The 22346-nt window shown below is 42.4% G+C and overlaps 1 protein-coding gene across 3 annotated transcripts in view; it reads right to left on the bottom strand.

The window, feature by feature from the left end:
* Positions 1 to 22346, bottom strand: part of Col14a1 (collagen type XIV alpha 1 chain) — a 196317-nt gene that overhangs the window by 20464 nt on the left and 153507 nt on the right. For all 3 annotated transcript variants that reach the window (XM_040730425.1, XM_040730423.1, XM_040730424.1), the window contains exons 41-44: positions 10953 to 11006; positions 10402 to 10473; positions 1507 to 1542; positions 499 to 565 (exon numbers count right to left, since the gene is read on the bottom strand). In XM_040730425.1, the coding sequence (XP_040586359.1) occupies positions 499 to 565; positions 1507 to 1542; positions 10402 to 10473; positions 10953 to 11006 (229 nt within the window). The remainder of the gene's footprint in view (positions 1 to 498; positions 566 to 1506; positions 1543 to 10401; positions 10474 to 10952; positions 11007 to 22346) is intronic.

Here is a 22346-nt window from a genome sequence, read left to right as displayed (position 1 = left end):
GCACACAGCCTAAGGAATCAAAGGAGGGGCCTTAAGCCAACCAACAGTAACAGACATAAACCGGATAAGAAAGGGAAAGTGATTAAAATCTGTGATCCAGTAGAAACCAATACCATGGTCATCTTGATTCTGACACAGTCTGGTAGTCTTCAAGTGCTTAACCCTTGAGAAAGGACCTATGCATTTGATGGGAGACGGAGGAATGCAAGAGCCAATCAGAGCAGTTAAGTTAAATATTCTTTTGCAAACTAATGGTTCTTGGACTGAGGACATGGGAGTCTGGCTCCTGCACCATCGCTGTAGAGCTCTGGAACAATCTATAAGGCTGGTCGGTGGTTCAGAGAGGAGGCTTATAAAGCTATGTGCATGGAGCAGTTCATAGCTTCAGCGGGGTCCTCCTTGGTTTCTCTCGTCCTGGGAAGGGTGGCTTTCTTTGGACAGGAATGAGACATGGCAGCGGGGCGGGGGGGGGGGGGAGGACCAGCAATGTGCACTTACTCTGGATGAGCTGCTCACATACTTGGCGTGCCACTGCTCTCACCATGGCTTGAGACTGCAGGTCTCCCTGGATGGGAAGAAAGTACATTCCTCAAGCATGGCCGTACGTGCAGCCATACAGCTGGGACATAGCTGACATTGTTCCCACCAAGACTCTGAGCTCCTAGCAGCGGGGAGGGCCAACTACTGGGGATAATGCAAAAGAGGCAATTTGCATCCAGTGTTCAAGGTTTCTGAATGTCTTCGCTTATTAGATTCATAAGCTCAAATAAGTATTTTTGGTCCCGGACTCTAAAAAAATATTAACAATATCTAACTATACTCATCTATAGTTAGTTAATGACTTCTCAAGTGGCGGCTCATTTAATACTAATAAAAGCTCATAGGGAAATGTTTAAGCTCATGTTACAGATAACTAACAAAAAGTACATTGCCAAAGTTTTTATAGAAATAACTCGTTGAACCTGAGACCGGTTCTGTTTCTACCACAGCCAAGAATGCAACTGCATTAGGAGCCTCCCAGTTTCTACAAAGAGAGAGTGGGCACTGAAGTCAAAGTGATTTGAATTTCAGGGACTGTTTTTGAGGCTCTCCAACCACTGCCTTGCTTTGTGCCAAAACTAAGCCATCAGGAAAATGGGAGTCCTATGCCACTGACTGGCATTAGTGTAAAACCATCCACATTCATGAGGACATCCTTCTACACCTGTTATTTATTTCCATCTCAGCTCCACTTTGTGGGGTGGGTGAGTGTGCTTCTCCCTGGGTTTATCCTTAAGGAGTGGAGCCCAAGATCAAGGAGCCAGATGACAGCAGGTACACAGCTAGAAATCCTCTCCTGGCTCCCAACCCAGCCAGATGTTTTTCCCCCCCTGGGAAATGTGCTTCCAAACGAAAAACTGCTGGAGCAGCAATGAATACCACAGTTGGCAATGACCGTTATCCATCAGGCCTAGCCAAGGGCTGCATGCAACCACCTACAGCCAGAAGCATCCTTAGGAGACTTACTCGTTCGCCTCGCTCTCCCTTTGGTCCAGGGATACCCTGTAAAAGTGAAGAATAATTTTCAAGTTACTTAAGATGTTGTGCTGAGCTATGAGTCACGAGAGTGCACCTTCTCATAGTTGATAAAGGCATTTTTTCCCAAACAGGTGAAAAAAGCAAGTAGCAACAGAAATAAAACAAGTAGCAACCTGTAGACCCACCGAGCAGAAGAGCTTGTTACACACTTAAATCCTCTGGATCTTTCATGGAGCGATGTGGCAGTTTGGAGCCACGCAGGTAGAATGGGACATTGGTACTGCTGAGGAACCTACATTTCTACCAATGACATCCTTCACAGCTTCCTAGACCAAACACCACGCACAGTGCTGAACTTTACAGAGTGTGTCACGATGGCCCCCCAACCCCCTTCTGAAAAGTTTCTTTTTCTGAGTTTTAGAAAAGCATATCTATAAGAAAGGCAAAGAACTCCTCTCAATCTAGAAGTTAGGGAACTGATGAGATCTATGAAGCCCTACGTTTTCTGTTTCTCCTCCGTTGATGGCATGAGTCCCTACAACATCAGGGCTCACGGTGCGTGCGCTCTCAGCTGAATTCTCATTTAAAACCACAGCCTTACTACTTTTGACAATAAGAAACTTTACTATTACTGTAAAATATTTACTGAAAAAAATACAGTGTTTTCAATGTTTCTGAGAGAAAATTATACTTATAATGGGAAACAGGTGTCTTCAGAAGGCTGTGGTGTTTCTGTGTCAACTCATGGCAATATGGAGACAACATGTCCACAATTACTCCTAGGAGTGTGAACAGAATCCATGAATGGAACATGCCACATTGTCAGATTGTTTCCTCTTGTTACTTCAACTTCATCAGGGCTCAACCCAAACTCAGTGTGGAGTCCAAACTCTGCTTTGCTAAGTTATCCAGGCTCAAAATTCTTGGTTCACTTCATAGGGCCCAGGAAAGATAATACCATGACTTGTAGCGTGTGCAGATGTTGACAGCAGAAAGACTTCTTTCCCAGTTTATTTCAAGCTACACAGACATCATAGTTGGAGTAGACAGGGGCAGGGAAACCAACAGTGACCTATCTTGAGCAGGTGGCAGCAGCCCACTATGTCTCTTTTCCATCGGCACTCTTCCTATTGTATTCAACACACACACACACACACACACACACACACACACACACACACACACACCCCACACATACATATACCCACACACATACACATACTCACACACAATATATTCAAACACATACACATACATACACTCACACACCCACACACACTCACACACATACATACACTCACACACAATACATCCACACACATACATATACTCACACACCCACACACACTCACACACACACATACATACACACACTCTCACATACATGCACTCACTCTCACATTCACACACATACATACACTCACATACATAATACATCCACACATAATACATCCACATGCATACACATACATACACACTCACAACACACATACACACACTCACATACACATACATACACTCACATACATAATACATCCACACATAATACATTCACATGCATACACATACATACACACTCACAACACACATACACACACTCACATACACATACATACACTCACACACACACACCTTTTAAAACCTACATTTCGTCTCATCTCCATCCCTCCTGTGATTACAATCTCATACCAAGGCATTTGTAATGTCCAGACCTCCCTTCCAATCTACCATGCACACAAGTACTGGTCTCTTCCTTCCCAAATGCCTCCAGCACTCAACTGAGGAAGCCCAGGGATGTGACTGATGGTTAATGTGACTAACTCACTCAGTGATGCTTAAACACATGACAAAGTCCAAGTCCTTAAATAAACAAACAAACAACTTTTGTAGTTTGGTCCCAAGTTCCTTATATCATGCTCCTGGAAATCCCACGTTTTCCTTCTCAATGGCACGGTCAATTATAGATACGAAAAGCTGGTATGTGAGAAAAGCATTAACTATAGATCTTATAGGTTCAGTGTCACTGCAAGAATATTTTAATATAGCTATTAGTTTGAGAATCAACTCTCTAACACTGAATCCATATCACTGTGCATGTTAAATGAGTTAATTCATGGATTTCACGATTAGAGGTTTCTAAAAACTACCATATACTTTATTTTCTCAAATCACTGAACTTGAGTATGTAAATCCTTGCATAAAGTTGTCATTCAAACATCTGTCTACATCCAATAGTAAACTGAAATCTGGGACTGCCATCTATTTCTCTGGCCTTGCATTTTCCTTTATTTTGCTAATAAAACAATGATAATATATTGACCATATTTCTCAACTATAATTGGAAATTTATCCTTCAGTCTGCCGTAAGATAACATTCCAAGGTTGTACATGGCATCCACAATCAGCTAAGCACAAGATAAACCTTACTTTAGAACACATATGCACACATGTATACCATCCCAGAATCTTGGTATTGTGTGTATATAGGTGCTCACTTGAAAATTCCTGCAATGTTGGGTAAGTTTGAAACAATCAGGGGCTAGAAAAATGGCTCAGAGGTTAAGAGAGCATACTGTTCTTCCGTTGGACCCTAGTTGGGGTCCCACAGGGTGAGCCACCTGTAACTCCAACTCCAGGGAGTCTGATGCCCTCTCTAGTCTCTACAGGCACTGCACACATGTGTGCAAATCCACACACGTATACACACAGTTAAACACAAAACTTGAAAATAGCTTTTTAAATAAGAAGAGCAAGCATAGGTGGCCACAAACTCACACTTTTAGCCAAGGAGTTATTGGCAATTTATAGCTCCTGGGAGAGAGAGTCGATTTTATATATATATATATATATATATATATATATATATATATATATATATATATATATATGTTGTCTCTGATAAGTTGGCTGCACTCCAGTGGCAGGCCCGTATCCAACAATATATAGGCAATGAAAACTGATGGTTTTATTGTTTTTAAAAAGTTGGGTGGGTAGGAAAATGAGAGCAGATCTGGGAAGAACCAGAGGTGAATATGACCAAAACATACGCAAAATTCTCAAAAACCAATAAAAATAAACAAAAAATGTTAAGAGCAGCAAATATTTGGGGGAAATGCAGGACTTTGGCTTTTCAATCCATTTAAAGTCTCTGTGTTTCACTACAAGGCAGGGGCGTCCAATGGAAGGAATCTCTGGAGTAGAAGGCTCACGGTTTAAGGCTCACGGTTCACCATCTCACGACATGCTGATGTTTTTGAAGTAGGTGGACAAAGAGCTTGTAAGAGGATTCCTGCTTGTAGAAAGAAAGAAAACCCCTGCTTGACCTGTGAGCTCCACAAGGCTGGGTCTGTCTAGTTACGGGATTTCCATTCGCCCACCTCCAGAGACTCCCTGAGATGTGGCAGGAGCTCACATGCACGTGGTGACTGAATGAATGTGTGGTTTGGATTTCAAGTCTGCATTACTAGCCAGTCTGTACTTTGTTTGTTTCAACAGCCTGGACAGAAAAGAGACAGAAGAAAAATGTGTTTAAAGGACACTACAGTACATTGTTCAAGGGTTAGAAAAAGTGTTAGTTCTGTTGAAGAATCCCCAGCTTCCACAAGAAAAACTTACTTGCAAAAATGAGATTCATGCAACTCTCTTCCTTCCTCCCACTTTCTTCCCTCCCTCCCCCCCACCCCATGTGTGTGTGTGTGTGTGTGAGTGTGTGTGTGTGAGAGAGAGAGAGAGAGAGACAGAGGCAGAGAGAGAGAGACAGAGGCAGAGAAAGAGAGAGACAGAGGCAGAGAGAGTCATCCTAAATCCACTTTGTAAATAAATACACAAGCTATGCCTTCTTTCCTTGGCACCTGCCACTTCTAACACCATGAGGACAAACCCCCACAGAAGGTAGTATCCATTGACAGGTCCGAATGGGGACAAGAGCTACTTATGACACCACTGGGTAAAAAATAAACAACTTTGGGACCATTAGATAAAACAAAAAAAAAAAAGAAGTAAAATAAACCTGACTTTTTAGTGTATTCAAAAATTATAAATTTTAATAATGAATATTTTTGGGTTGCTTTTGTCACCCACTGTTCAGGATATTTTTTCATGAATTCCCTCAGTTCATCCTTCCAGTAGCTGTGTAAGGTAGCTCTTTTTATCCCTATAATACTCGTGGGCAATTAATTCATGCAGTCCTTGTAAACAACTTCAAGAGACATTCTCAGTTTACAGATTAGGAATACCATGCAAGGAGAGTTCAAATCATTTGCCCACAATCACACAGTAAGGGATGTAGAAGATCAGGAACCTGAGGTAAATTTGCTGACTTCTGGACCTGGTCCTGTGTGTTGCTTGGCTAGAAGAGAATAACTTCACACAGCCGTGATCCAGAATCTTCCATTCCAATTAAGAAAATATTTTCCCTAATACAAACAAACAAACAAGCAAAAAACACCAATACTCTGCCTACACACTTAATTCTAGGAGTTGAGAGTGAAATCCTAACTTGAGCTATTTAAAAACTTGACTTTGAGCCCTGAATGGTAGCTCACACATTTGTAATCATCGCACAGAGGCAGAAGAATTGCCCTGAGTTGAAGCCTGACCTGGCTACGTGGTGAGATTTTATGTTCAAGAAAATTATTTTGCCTTGAACACTTTAATTTCAACATCAAGATGCCTTTCCATGTTTCCTTTGGTGTCGTTTGCTATATTGGCATGTTTGAAAATATTTCATATTTAAAGAAAGAAATTAGAGAGCTAACTTGATTGGTGGGATGGAAACAGCATTCGCTACTGGCACTTTCTAGTAGAAAGAGATGGATGTGTTTAATTAGGCCTGAAATTCCCCAGACTCGGTCTCATGATGCTTGTTATTAAGTAGTTAAAAGACACAGCTACGCAGTCTCAATGAAAGATCTTTATATTTAGTGAAATATTAGCACAGCAAGTAATTATTTTTGATTCCAACTTCTCTGAAATATTTCCTTTGATTTTTGCAAAGTAAAACAAGAAAACAAAATAAAAATTCCTGAGTGCAGAGGGCGCGTAGCTCCACCAAAACATGCTTTGAGGGAACACACATCGTCTTTGTGGATGGAGGCAGGAAAATGTGGGGTGGTTTAGCGTTAGAAACACTTGAAATGTAAAGACATACAGTAGCTACATTCATAGATTCACATAAGTTTGGGGCTGAAAGGAGAGAATGATCTCACAGTCCAAGTCCCACATGCTGAAGAAGCCTGTTAATAAAATCCAACCCTCAGCCGGCTTCAAAGATCTTCAGTGACCTGACCTCGAACCAGTAACAGAGCTTAGTCTCCCGGAACAGCAGCCTAAGGAGAACACAAATGCAGGTCCTCTCTTTTCCTCTCCTTCCCTACCCTGTCTCTAAGGATTCAGGCATTATGCTGGCCTGCCCCTGTCACCTGGCAGAATGCACTCAGCCCAGGGTTCTGCAGAGGTGCAAAAGACCCCTTTAAGAGAAAGACCCCGCCCACTTAATGGTCTTTCTGCCTGCTTGTCTCTTTCTTCTCTCTTCTCTTTCCCGCTCTCCTCTCTTTCCCGCTGTTCCCCTGAAGCAGACAGGACTTTTCCTGTCTCCCTCTTCTCTCCTGTCCTCTCTCTCTGTCTCTTTTCTGTTCCCTTCTCCCTTCCATCTCTGTTCCCAGCTGGCCAATACCTACCCCTCCCTTTCCCCAATAAACTCCATGTGGGTTTGTTGAATTTTGTGGTTCCCCTTTCATGCCCAGAAGCAGCTGCAGCAAAACAACAACCCTGTCCCCACCTTATCTTTTTCTCTTCCCCTCTCTTTCTTCCTCCCCTTCTTCTCACAAATATATAGAAAGCGCTCCACGTCTCAGATCATAAAGAGATACTCAAGCACAACAATAAAATCCCTGACTCCCCGAAGCTATCTGTCAGTCACGAGATGGACATCAGGAGGGGAAGATGTAGCTAGGGATGCTACCTAAGATGTAGGCTAGACGGTTTGGTTCAGTTTGTGGCTCCTATAGACAGACTGGATTGCATCAGAGCCCCACCTACACATTGGGTATTCGGATATTTAATCAGGGCTCTTGAAATAACGGGCTTACCTACCAAAGCACGTGACCTCAGCAGTAAGAAGCCTCACGATGCATGTGACCCATGGCAGTGAGGTTCTACATTTAAGCCAGTGCCTAGAGAGGAATTAGGAGCTTGGCAGCAGCCATGCTTGCTCATCTGCCCAGAGAAGCTGGTGCAAGCATTGCTGGCGTCAACTGTAGGAAACACACTGCCATTTTCCGTGACACAGCCTGTCCTTCTTGGTTTCTTTCCCTCGTTTTCCTAGACAGATATCTATGGGAAATCAATCAAGGCCTCAACAGCACAACATGGAGCCTGCTGTAATAATGACACCGGCCTGGCAGCTGGTGGGATGTGGGAGCTGGCCGCCTGGATGCAGGGAAAATCTTGGACTCTACTGCAGAGAACAACTTGCTTTGGATGGGGAAATACCCGAGCTGACTGTGGTATCCCCACCCAGCAGCTAGAGAGCAGTTTCTGCGTGTGCTAAAAGTGTCCATGGCATGAAGCTTCTGTTGTTACCACCAATGCCATCCTCTCCCGATGGATGATAAAACTAACATGAAGTGATCTATTTGTGGGGACTGTATTGATGCTTTGGCATGTCCCATATTTAGAACTTAATGCAGATGCCCACTAGGCCAAGGAAGACGTATCATTCCTATCAATACATTCTGGTCTTACTTTGCCCCTCTACAAACCATTTAAATTCCCCCAAGACTTGGTGCCTGCTCTTTCTTCTGACCCTTTTCATCTCCTGTATTTGGGATGCTGCACGGTCCTTGAGGCCCTAAGTGCTGCCATGGTTCTGCTGGATGGAGTGTGAAATACCTCTGAAACCTCTCTGACTGGAGCTCTTTGCTTCCTACGTCCCAATGATGAATTCTGGAATTCTGCTTCCCTACACCACACCTTAAGGAACAGACTGAAACCTAGTAGTTGAAGATTTCTAAGGGGTTTTGGTGTAGAATGGATGAGTAGGTGAGTAGAAAGATTGCCATAGAAAGATGAGAGAGAGGGAGAAAGAGAAACAGTCTATGTGCTTTCTTGTAAGAGCTCGTGTGTGTGTGTGTGTGTATGTGTGTGTGTTTCTGCACACAAGAGCAAATGTGGCAATGTCTTTTTGATTAAAGAAGATGTCTGAAAACAAAGTCATTCAGTTTTTTTCTGTGACTCGACACTAGTTTGATTTGAAAACAGAGGAATCAAGAATGTTTTGACAATGAGAAGACAGCGTAAGTACACAGCTTTGTGAAGTGACTACTAATGATAGTTTATGAGTGTGTGCAAACCATTATGTGTTTTCTGAACCCCATATTCACTTTTCCGGGCATGTCCCAAGTGCATCTGGGTATGTGTCGCACGCATCCTAACACCAAGGAGGACTCTGAGGACTGAACATTGTACTGAAATACATCCCAAGGATAACAGTGACAATTCCAGCTGTGAACAGAGAAGAAGAGAAGTGCGCTTTCTAATCCATCCTGATGTTGCTGTTGTGCCTTTTCCCCTAGGACAAGTGGAAAACTTTCCCATCTTTCCCATGTGCCCATGCCTAATCCCCAGAACTTGTGAGTATGTCATTTTTTTTAAAGTCAAAAAGACTTTGCAAAGAGAATTTAGTTAAGGACTTGGGAATTATCTAGAGAGATTGTGCAGACAGGTCCTTAAGGGCAAAAATCTTTCCCATCTATGGAAGAGATGCGACCATGGAAGATGGAACCAAAAGATGACACGTTACTGGAGTTGAAAATGAAAGTGGCCACAAACCAAGGCATGTGGCCAACTTTTGGAAGCTAGAAAAGTCAAAGAACTAGATTCTTCCAGAAAGGGAATTCCAGAAACCTGCTCTTAATGCAATGGGATCAGCAGCAGACTTCCATCCTGCAGAACTGTAGGATGATAGTGTTGTGGTGGCTTGTTTGGTAGCAATAGAATTCAGACTTATCCCTACCTCTGGGCCCTTCCACCATGAGTCACACCCTGCAGGTTTGCAGCAGGGCAGCCTTCGCAGCAGTGCAGCTGCTTGAGTCTCCTAGTCACTCGGTCCAGCACAGATGCTGATCGCTAAGCCTACAGTGTGCATCTTCCAAGTCACAGAAGACGCGAAGTGTGGCTTTGGTGAGAGTGGCATTGCATCCCTTGGTTCCCTACCATCTCCCACTGGTCACAGTTAAATGCCAGTGAAGAGATCAGGAAGGTAAACGGGAGAATAGACTCCACCCTTTGCATTTACACTGTTTACTTCTGTGTGCATGTGCTTTCTGATTGAATGTAAGGTATACAAATATATTCCCATTTTCATTAAAACCTTGAATGTCTCCAATTTTATGTTTGTCCTTCTGGGGAGTCAAGTTTGATTGACATTTAGCTGTTGTACCCAACCTTGACGTATGGTACTGAATTCACTTAGGCAAATCCAAAACAAGCCATGGGGACACATATGAACAACAGCATGGCCGACTGTTTCAGTAGGGTTCAATAGCTATAGTGTGAAGACAACCCAATCTTAAACTCTAACCACTTTCATTCATGGGATACTTTAATGTCCAATCCTGAATAAACACATTTTATATATATATTTTTTTTGAGACAGAGTCTCTCTATAGAGTCCTCAGTATCCTGGAACTTGCTCTGTAGACCAGGCTGGCCTAGCCTCCCAGAGATCTACCAGCCTCTGCCTCCCAAGTGCTGGCATCAAGGGTGTGTGCCACAATGCTTGGCATCTCAATGAACATTTCTGTTCCATGGAGATTCTGGTAAATTCAAACATACAAATGATGACAGGACATATATCCTGACCAGCTATCATTGAATACTCACAGGTGGCCCCAAGGCTCCTTGTGGTCCCATGCTGCCCGTGATCCCTGGGACACCAGGGGCTCCAGGAATGCCCTAAAATGGAAGCGAGAAATGGGACAAAGGTGAAGATTCATATATATGATCACAGTCAATTTTCAAACAGGGTTAACAATGCATGTTCCAACAGCTTCCCTTCCCACCAATGTTTCAGGAGTCATTGCTCATTCCTGTGCCCAACGAGCAAGAATAGAGTAGTTTTTAAGTCTCCATAGAATAGGTCAGGTGTGGTTCTATCAATTCCAAGTCTTATTTATAGGTAATAACAACTACATGAATGCAGACAATCTTACATTAGAATTGGCTCAGTGAATAGTCAAACCCTCCAGATGGGTTATTTTCTAAAGGGTGTTACGGGTCTGCACCAATGGGCAAAGTGTTGTTACACCAACGGGTAAAGTGTTGTTACACAGTAGCAAAAATGGCAGCTGGAAAACCCAGCAAAGGGCAATCTCTGCAAAGGAAATAAAGGCTTTAAAGTAGAATACATCCCAGAAGTTTCTAGAAATACTCACAATTGGCCCAGGTGGCCCTGGAGGACCGGACGAACCATCCTTCCCAGGAAATCCCTGTGAAAAAGAAATGGCATGTCACCCAAGTAGTTGCTATATGGCTTTCAGAAGAGGCTCCTCAAATTCCCTTCAACATCTAAGGCACGATTTCTGCCACCTGCTCTGGACTACCAAGGATGCATTGCCATTAAACCCTTGTGGGACTTATTCCTGGCAAGTGTTTTGTGTCTATTGGCTTCAATATGGCACCCAAGTGAAAACACCGTAGGTGTGAGAAATGCCACTTACCAACTTAAATGAGAGCTTATTTTCAGGACATTAATTAAGTGAAACATAAACAAACAAATGAATTCAATTCTTTTTAATTAATGTCTGCACCTAAAAAAATGAATTACTGTCATTCAGGATCCATGAGTCAAGGGTGAGGAGTATCCCTCATGGGGAGTCTATATTGCAATAAGGGATGAACAATTATTTGCAGTTCTTAGCTCTTGAGAAGCAGACTGGAGGAGAGTGTGCACAGGATGACCAGCTGTGGTGACAGTTTTGATCTGGGAAAGTTCACTGAGTGTCTACTCTAGTTGGCTCACCATTGGGTACATGCCCACTTCCCATTCCATTTCTTAAGTGTACGAAACAAACAAAGAAACAACAGCAGTCCCCCCAATACAAACGATGTTTCTTGAAAAATCCTCTCTCCAAGATATTGGATAAGTGTCTATGTGCTATATTTATGAGTGTCAGAAATACTGAACAGTTGGGATGACTTGCTCTTAGCTGAGTTGTGAATGTCGGCTTTTCTGATGCAGTTGGTGTGAATCTTCAATTCAAATTTTATAAGTTCATAGAAGTTTTCAAAATATTACCTCTGACTTCAGGGACAAGTAAACTTTTCACCATGAAATTTTATATTGGAACCCCAGGTCCCAGCCCAAGTCACCCTGACTACTGTCCTTGCTGCCTCTCGCAACCCTCTCTCTGACAAATCCCCCCCACTTTTGCAGTAGGTTGCCCTTTCTTCTCTCCTAGCTCACAAGAATCCACATTAGCATCACCTCTTCCACCACAAAGTACCAGATAAGGCTGTGGATGGCTGTAAGCAGGGGAGTCCTGATGGCCACAGATGGATGGCATGGAGTGAGTGTGTGGGAGAACTATAGATGAGGCAGCCAGGTGACTCAACCCTCACGATGCCAGTGAGTCTTAGCCAGCGAGGTTAAAGCTCACCTCTATTTCTGGTTTCCCTTTGCTGCCTGGCACATTGCTTGGCCTCGTTTTTGCAGCCTCCTGGCAGTCCAGCTGGAGGCTCATGCCTGAGTACTGGCCAGGAAAGGGGGCCAGTTCCAGCCTTGGCTCATAATCATTTCCTGTGAGTGATCCTCCACTCTCTAGTCCCCTCTTGCAGCAACTTTAGAGGCTGAACATTGAGGAGCCCTCCAAGGCACACAGACTTTGAAGTGATTATGTGAGGCAAAGACTCCTTCTGCTCCTCTACCCACCCTTGCTTGGTCCGGGTTGTGGACAAGTAGTAGTCGTTATTTGACTTTATTTTATTGTTCTGCACTGCATACAAAGCCACTTATATGTTAGGGTCATTATGGCCATTGTCCAAGATTGACACATATGGTATTGTTGTTTTATAATATTTCTGGTTTTTCACTTCCATCAAAATAATTAGAGTTAGACCTGGGCATGAGGGTATACACCTACAATCTCAGCACTCAGAGGGCCAAGTCTGAGACATTATGAGATTGAGGGCTATATGAGCTATATGGTGAGGCTTTTTCTTGGAAGGAAATTCTGAGGATGCTCTAAGGATAAGTCCTGACACAGACTAAGTTTTACACACACACACACACACACACACACACACACGCATGTACGCACGCATGCACGTACATGGAGAGTAATAAAGAACTTATTTTAGCAGCATTTGGAGGTTCATGCCTCTCGGTATTCAGGAGGCTGAGGCAGGGAGATATGAAAGTTTGACACCAGTCTTGGATACATGTTAAGATCAAGAACAGCCCAATGAGGCCTTGTCATGAATGAATTATCTTAAATGGATTTTAGAGGTGGCATTTCCCAGGAAAAGGGCACGCATAGCCAGAATATGTGAGAGATAAGCAGGACCTCACAGTCTCGCTTTGTAAGTGAGAAGACTTGAATGTAAGAAAGGACAGAAAATGTTTCATGTAGGAAAGTTTTAAAACTATTTTTGTTTCCTTATGCGAGTGTGTATGCTTGTGTCTGTGTGCTACCTGTGTGGAGGTTCCCTTGGAGGGCCAGGGGAGGACATGAGACCCCCTGGAGCTGTATGGGGAGGGCTTACGAAACCCCGCCCCTTGCCGCGATGGCTGCCTGGTAGGGGGAGTGCATCCCTTCAGGGTTGTGAGCCCTGATAGGCTACCCATACTCCAGCCAGTGGTCCCACATCATTCACAAAAAGCAACTCCAGCTAAGCACACCCAGTGCGGGGAGGGGCAAAAAATCAAAGGGAGAAAAACTGCATGGATGCAGAGGAGTTGGGAGGGGTACAGGGGGAGATTTGATCAAAATGGATTGTACGGATAAATGAAGTTCTCCACAAGTTGGTGGCGCACGCCTTTAATCCCAGCACTCGGGAGACAGAGGCAGGCGGATCTCTGTGAGTTCGAGGCCAGCCTGGTCTACAGAGTGAGTTCCAGGACAGCCTCCAAAACAATAAAGAGAAACCCTGTCTCGAAAAACCAAACAAAACAAAACAAAAAAAAAGTAAAATGCCAAAGAAAATTTGAAAATATGACCAAGGTAGATGATGGGCATATACGAAAACATTTTTAAAAGGGTTCCTTTTGGTTCCTGCCTTCAATGTCTTCTAGCACCTGACAAGAAGGAGAAGTGGCCAAGGTCCAAACAGCTGCCTTGCTCTAACAGTGCCGGGAAGGAGAAGATTTCTAATGCAAACAGAGACAGGCTTAGTCAAAAGCAGAGTTGATCCATGACATATTTTCTAAGAGGAAAATGGCATAAACTTGCATTATTCCCCAGAAGATTAGCAGGAAATAATGCATTCACACCCTGCTCCCCACCACGGGGGAAGACATGTGAAAAATTCATAGTCTGTGTTCTGCTCTCCGCTGATGCAAGCTTGCATTCGCCTGATTTATAGACACTGCCTGCTCCATGTGGGAGGGAAAACAGTGAAATGTGGTTCCTGCTCTGGAGCTCAGTCCGGTACCCAGTGAGTGAGAAAGATGCTTACTAGTTAGTTAGTTCCGAGTTCTATGCCTAGACGACATGTTCAGGTGCCGACATGGCTGAATCCTGCATTGAGGGTAGAAAGTGGGTGCTATTCAGGGTGACCTTCCTAATTCCTTCCTGCTACACAGAACAGCCATTGATAAACGCTTCCAGAAGTACTCTGCTCACGTTCAACAAGGAAAAGGTAATTGGAGCTGTACTGAGTCTGGCGGTGTGTAGGATAGAAGGAAATGCTGGAGTCATTCCTTCCTAGTCTTTTTCATTGGTTTTCATGGTGCTGGAGGTCAGTCACCCTAGGGCTTTGCACCTTCCAGCAAGGACTGCATGACTGAGTTGCAGTGTTCAGCCCTTCCTATCATCCCCAGATATGGACTCAACTAACGTCAGAAGTCACAATTCCATTTCATTAAGTTCCTGGGGGCGGTTTCTTAGAAGTACTTCTGCATCTCTGTGTGGCTGGTTCTGAAAGGTAGGGGAGGGAGGGAAGCAGGAGAGGGGAGGCAGGCAGAAATGTAGGTCATCTTAAGTTTGGTCTGTCTGAGCCCATGGGAGAGCTCAGGAGTGTGAATTACACACCAGAGGCAACTCAGGCTAAGATTTTACAGGCCCCTATTAGCGATGGCCCAGGGGCTAACATGCCCTTTCCAAGGATAACTTTCTCAGGAAATGAGCAACTTTTGGCCGCTGTTGGATGTAGCACATTTGCTATGTGAAACGGATCTGGCCAGGGAACCCACAGTACCCAAAACAGTAGATTTTATATCTGATCTTATCCATAAGACAGAGATATAATCACAGTGGATTTTAATCTGTCACTTTTTTTTAATTGGACTAAAGCATTTGAACAAATGAACATTAATTCTTAAGGCTACTGTGAGTTTCCAATTTCTATCACCCCCTCCCCATTAAATTTTATCTATAAGTTAAAAGAGTATTAGCCTTAACAGCACCTTGGAGACAAAGTCAAAGGCATTTTCCTCAAATGTCTTCTTAATCCTAGACAAAAAAAATAAAAGGATTCACAGCTTTGACTTCACAATTAAAAAAGAATAGATTGGAGGGAAAGGGAATTGGGATTGATACGTGAAATAAGATTGTTTCTAGTTTAAATAACATTTAAAAAAAATAGAATCATCATCAGTAAACTGATCTCTTCAATAGTTTTGGTTTTGTAAGCTCCTGACTTACTTAACACACATTTAGAAATACTTCCACGGTTATGGTGGGCTAGGCATTCTTCAAGGTTTAGATTGGCAACAGAGACAAGTTCAAAAGTTCTGTGAATTACCAGACAGCAGAATGACATTAGCAACATCTATGCTAATACACAAGGGACAGGCAGTGCAAGCAGACAGCTCAGGCAGGGGGGACACAGGACAGCATTCACAGAAGAGCAAACATCTAGGCCAACACACTCAGAATGGTTGAACCTTGCTATGGTTTAAAATGTGTCCAAACTCTCACATGGGCTGGCTTTTTGAAGCCCATTCCCTATGGCAGGGTGCTTGCTTGCTCAGCCTTGATGCTGTGGGGGAGGGGCTTGGTCCTGCCTCAACTTAATGTGCCAGGCTTTGTTGACTCCCCCTGGGAGGCCTTACCCTTTCTGAGGAGTGGATGGGGGGAGCAAGAAGGAGAGGGAGGGGCAACTGTGGTTGGCATGTAAAATGAATAAAAAATTTAAAGTAATAATAAAAAAGAAACCAAATTCCCTTTGCAGCCCTACTGCTAGGACCTGTAATGGGTAGTTAGGCCTGCGAATGATGAACATGGTCATTGTGGAAGGGGTCTTGTCACAACAATGAGTCACTCTTTCTAAATCACTGTCACTCACTGTTCAATGGCTTCTGCCATGTTATGCCTCAGGCAAGGAGGCCTTAGATGCCCTAGACCTTGGACTTCCAAGCCTTGAAATTTGTGACCCAATAAATCTGTTTTATAAATCATCTACCCTTAAGTATTCTGTTATAGTACCTTCCAGATCAACAGGTAACGTTCAGGGTGTCCATTTCCGTCTCCGGGGACCACTGCATTTCCTGATGTAACTCACTCTGAGAAAAATCTATTACTTCTTTCTTATTAGGGCAGAGCTCAGCCCCCCCCCTTCATCTCAGGAAAACAACAAACTTGGTAAAATGAAATTCTGGAAAGCGTGTACACTTTATAAGATGTATTTTATAAAGTGCATGAAGTCAGCCATCCATAAACATAGATGTTTGTTGACATGGCTTCAAGCATTTTTGCCTTTTTTGATATTCCTACCTCAAAATACTAACATACACCCACAGCCCACATTAAATAATTCTTGCTATTAAAATCTTAAAAGCATCTTTATAATTTGTTTTAGAAATATTTGGCTATGAGCAATCCACTAAGTTATGATTGGCTTTGATTTGTCAGCAACAACAACAACAAAAAAAACTAATTTAGAATTTACTTTCATAGTCACTAATATTCCAATGAACATTAAATGCACTCTTGCATAAAAACTGCAAGGCACGTTTTATGGCAAATTCATTGGATATTTATTAATTTCCGTTTACACTTTCCCTTTTGCATACATTAGAGCAAGTATAGATGTCTAATAAATATATAGTTTCTAGGCCAGAGCCTGCAGCATCTGTGGAATAAAACCCACCTACTCACAGCTAGATTTGTAATAGATGTTGAAGTGAGAAGCCAGGGTGTATGTGTTTATGAATGTCTCAGAAACATCTTGCAGAACCATTGACTCACTAGTGATATGCTTTTTATGAAGCCTGCAATGGCAGATCACGGACTTAAGCTATATAAGATTCTGTAATATGGGTGGCCCTGAAGGTTTCTTGATTGCTGAAGTAGGGTCTGTGAGCCACCCCGGATTTAGTGAGTTAGCTGTCAAGAAGCAAGGGCTAGACAACCCTGTGATGCATGATTTCAACCCTATGGTCCAGTTCTGGACTGCCAAGACTGGTGTGGCAGTTGGCCACCAGAAATACGACTGCCACTTGCCACGAAGGATTAGTACTACCAGACAAAAAGATCAAGCAGCAAAAAGCTACAGGCTATTCAAACACTGGCCTGGGACAGAGATTAAAGACCAGTCCTTATGCACCATGCTGTGCTAGGCCTCATGGGGAATTTTCAGTGACACACACATTAAAATTATGTGTGAATGCATAGTATATGCACAATGTGCACACATACACTATTTAATATGTTATTTAATGCAATCTAGAATAATATAATTGTATAGTTTTTTAATATCTCATACTTATAACTTCAGATAATTAAAAATAACACATCAACAATATTGTACATACCAAAGAACTGAATTGGGCATACAATAGACCTTGTATAATAGACTATTCAATGATTGCAAAAACTTAAATAGGTATGTAATCTTTAAGCTAAGTCTAAGCATTCCTATGTCTTGCCTTAAGGGCTTTCTACATCTGAATACCTGGTGTTTAAGTGCAGGATCTGGGCATTAAGCAAAACAAACATACAAAAACCACCTGATGACTGAGGTGGTAGATCTCTTGGTTCACAAACCCTTAAACATCTGGCCCTACCGTGAATGACATCATTTCAAGAGGAAGGCAAAGTCAATGTCTAAGAATGGGCTTCACCAGCGTACCCAAGAGCAGGAAAGCAAGTCCCCCAGAAGCTCCCTCTCAGATGTGCACAGATGAACTGTTACCCAACGTTAGAATCACACACATGCAGCTTCATGAATGATCAACTCCTACTTTTTAAAGAAAGTAACCTAGATTAGATTCCTGCCACCAAAGTGCAGAGTGTGACAATTTCCTTGTTAGAGTCCTGCTACTTAAACATCTTCTTGAAAGATTTTCTCAGTCACAAAACCACACAGTTATCTTCACTTACATAATTTAGTGGAAAGACAAAGTACAGTTGCTGGAGCCAGAGAGATGAGCTAAACCCCTGGCTCCTGCACTATCCAGTTTTGGTCATTGTTTAGTTCCTCTAACTTTCAGACCTCCTGGTTCTCTGTCTAGAGCAATGGGTGTGGCACTACCTAGTATTCATAGATATCCTGGAGTTAAAGAAGGGAACAGAAGACATCTGCATATATTCCATACTTGATGGAGCGGCTTACTGACATTTTAATTAAAATAAGCATCCAATTCCCAGTTGCATAAACTATCCTCACTGTAGCTGACCGTGCAAATGTTTTCCTGAGATTTTTATAAAACTCCATCTAGAGTTGGACCCACAAGAAGAAAATCCAATCATTCTGGCTACCAGTTTTGTGGTAACAGTTTTCTTTGCCTTTTCTGAGAGAGGAAGATGCCCAAGGGGCTCATTACATAAGCCTAGTATTTCACAAAGTATTTTTTAGATGACTCTCTCATCACTGCCTAATATTCATGACAGGAATGAAATCCATCCAAATAGTTGACTCAAGTCCATTGTCTCAAGTACATTTTAAGTCAAATTCATTTTTGATGAAACAGAACATTCCATATAATACAGTCTTTGTGTACATCAAAACCACAAAATCAAGAAGCATCCTTTAAGGTTCATTTCAAGGTAGAATCCAAATATTTAAAAAAATATATACTTTCTTGACTTCTTCACCATCTTCCAAGACATCTTAATTTACTAAGCACAAGCATTACAGAAAGCTGTGACTCATTAGGCTGACCTCAAAAACCGTGGATACCAGTAATATTACCTTAAGATCATGCCATTAGAAGTGCTTCAGATGAATGAATTTCTACAACTCCATATTATGTTTTTGACTGATAGATGATGAAAGTGCGTCTTGGTGACATGAAGTAACTGGTCCCACACCATGCAACCTGGGTTTAAACCTGGTTACCAGTGAGGTGTGTGCTCTTCCCCACAGACCTTTTTATCAACACCTGAGTTCAATGCATCCAGGTGCAGAGCGCACTCCATAACAGTTCATGCTTTATAGCTAAGGAAGGCCAGCTACCGCTCAACCGCTAGGATGAAGGGAGCTTTGGAGAAGGAAGGACTCCAACATAGGTTTGCCCTGAATTAAAAAACTAACACACTGTGCACTGAGGAACTGCTCTCCAATGGGCCATAAACTGTTTCCTTGTCATCGGTGTATTTTCTTTCTCTCAATTTTTGGTAAAACAAGTTGGAAGATAGGCATAATTCTAAAATTTTTCTTTGGGTGCTGGCCAGAAAGTTAAACTTGGAGGAAATGGAGCTCAGAATTAGGAAAGAGGCTGTCTTTTATTTTTCTTTTCTCTGTGCTACTTTTAATTCTTTCACAATCTATCTAAACTGTCATCTACTTGTCTATCTCTCATTTATCAATTATCTATATATATCTTTATCACCTGTCTCTATTTTTTCTATCAACTGTCTATATTTCTATCATCCATTTTCTTTCTATAATTAATCTGTCTCTTTCTATCCCTGTGTTTATCTATTTATTTACCTATCTATCATCTGTCTATCTATGTATCTATCTATCCATTTATCTATATCTGTCTCTCCCTATATATCCATTTATCTATTATCTATCTATATCTGTCTATCATCTATTATTTATCCATGTCTATTTATTTCTCTATCTATCCATATATAGGTCTATCTATTTGTCATCTATCTCTATTATCTATCTATCCATCCATCCATGCATCTATCTATCTATCTATCTATCTATCTATCTATCTATCTATCCACTTACCTATCTTACAAACCTATTCTATCTGATTTTCCTAAGGACCACATAAATGTGTAGGGTAGAGACTGAGAAATCTACTGCCCACACACCAGAGGAGTATGAAGATAATGCAAAAGGTCTTGAACTCAGATACAAAGAAAAGAAGAAAGGGGGATATGGGTGGGGGAAGCATGAGCAGGGGTGCAAGTTTTATAGGAGAAAGGAGGGAAGGCCCAGAATGTTTTAGTTGGAATGGCTTCGAGTGAAACCTGGATGCCTGACTGAATTAGCTGCAAATGTAAGCTTGAACCATCACTTTCAACAAGCTAGTCTGTTGGCTTCCACGGCAGAGGCGGAAACTTACTCCGGGAAGTCTAGCTAGACTTGCTTATGGCTTTAGGCCCAGAGTTGAATAAGAGTTGTCTCTAAGAGTCCAAGATTCCCCTTGGGAAAAGCCAGAATAAGCTGGAACTATTAGAAGAGGTTATATTTTCTCTTTTTTATTATTTCTCAAGACCTCCTTCCCTTTCAGTAAATTCAGAGGTAATGTTGGCACCAGATTCATGAAAGAGGTCATCCTTTCCCTACACTACCCACCAAGTGATGGTGCGAGGCTGTAAGATAAAAACAGGGGTTTTCCAGTGACTTTGGTTATGGATCCCAACATTCTGTCCACTGACAGTCAACAGAGGGCCAAGATTATTGCTATTGTTGATAGCATCCTACAGCAGAACCGGGATAGTCATGAAGGCTTTATTCTCAGTATTCTTTCAGTATCCCCATATCTACCACTGTCTAATCAGAGCAACCTGGCACGCTGTGTCTCCTAAAAGGGTCTCAATCTATGTCTGTCTACTTCTTCCAAAACTTGTCCCTGATAAGCAGTTCTTTTAGACTGTAACCATCCCCCAGACTCAGATCACCTGACGAAATAGATCAGAGTCCCCCAAGTGGCTCTTCTTTAACGGACCCTTTTTCCTGCCTTCTCTGCGGCCCCTGAAAGACTTTTTGTTTTCTGTGCCCAGGAGAGTAGGCATGAGAGCCTGCCCTGATTTTTCCTTCTGTAGGTGGTCCACAGATTGCTCCCTTTAGCGACTAAAAGTATTCCTGCTTTCATAATCATCTCTGCAGATGGCAATGGAAAGTGCTGGTCAAGCTGAGGGGGTAAATGGCACGATGGAGGTGCTCAGTTAAGATATGGCTGATTGAGAAAAGTACGTCTCTTTCTTCCTTCGGGCAGAGCAGCTATGTCACAGTTACGCGGCACCACTATTGTATTTCGTGTGAATGGTATCTCCTTATGTTTAGGCCAGATGGTACTGTCTTCAAATACTTTTCCTAAGATAATGCTCACCTGGTCCATGAAGTCTTCTTTAAAAGATGCATGGTTTCATATTGAATGAATATCCCTGACAATCAGATTTTAAAAATAACTCCTTCCCCATCCAGGTCAATTTCATAACCAACATCAGACGCATCCTCAAAATTTTGCTTCCAAATGGAGGGAGAGGGGAACACAAAATCCAAGTGTAGATAGCACATCACTTTATGATAGCTCTAAACGTTTAAAGATGAACATATGTGAAAAGAAAACTATTTACTAAAAGTCTGATTTCAGATATGGATTTTAAGAGAAATAATTTTACAACCAAAGGACTCAAACACTAACCTAACAGGTTTGCTTCAGAACTCTTCGCCAAGACTGGGCTCTATGCATAGATAAATCAAATAAACTCACTCAACCAAATCTTCAGACTTGCTGTTTCTAGGGCTTCAGGAATCATGAAGGAATCTAGCTGTGTAACCACACAGGATCTTAGCCTATGTGCTTGGCCAAAACATATAAATACTTCTAGACACTCCTCCAAAATGCACAAGAACCCTGCATAAATCTTGCTCTCACAGAAGGTCTCCTTCAGATACACTAGCCTAAACATATTCTATAGCCCAGTCCATTTGGTAAACAGAGACTGCATTGAGATTTTAAACAAATGTAAATACACTGTTAAAGCCTGGGGGGGGGATAGGAAGAGATTTCAAATCCCATACCTATGCACCCAAAGAAAAAATTAATTTCTTTTGCAGTATTGGAGGTGGAAACTAGGACTCCATGCATACCAGCTAAGTGCTCTACCATTGGAATGCACTTTTACTCTCCCTTTGAGAGGAGTCACTAAATTGTCTAGACTAGCCTTGAGCTCTTACTGTAGCACAGCCCAAGCAGGCCTTCAAACAGCAATCCTCATGTCTCAGCCTCCTGGGACTGCAGGCCTGTTTCCCCATTTCCCTATTCTTGAGCAGCCTAGTGAGAGGAAGCTACAGCCATGCCTGACAGAGCAGAGAAGTGAGCATTCTAATTAAAGTGTTAGCCTCCCAAAGTGTATTGACTCCCACGGAACACTATGCATGCTGGTCTTCACTGGGAAAGATGCAAGTGTTGGCATGCCCTCTAGCTCAGGGATTAGAGAAATGTAGGGTTCCTCCCAAGTCCAAACCAGTGATCGCTT

The sequence above is a fragment of the Mesocricetus auratus genome, unplaced genomic scaffold (assembly GCF_017639785.1).
Source record: "Mesocricetus auratus isolate SY011 unplaced genomic scaffold, BCM_Maur_2.0 Super-Scaffold_100023, whole genome shotgun sequence".
NCBI lineage: Eukaryota > Metazoa > Chordata > Mammalia > Rodentia > Cricetidae > Mesocricetus > Mesocricetus auratus.
The sequence above is the reverse complement of the archived record's forward strand: the minus strand, read 5'-3'. Positions and strand labels throughout refer to the sequence as shown.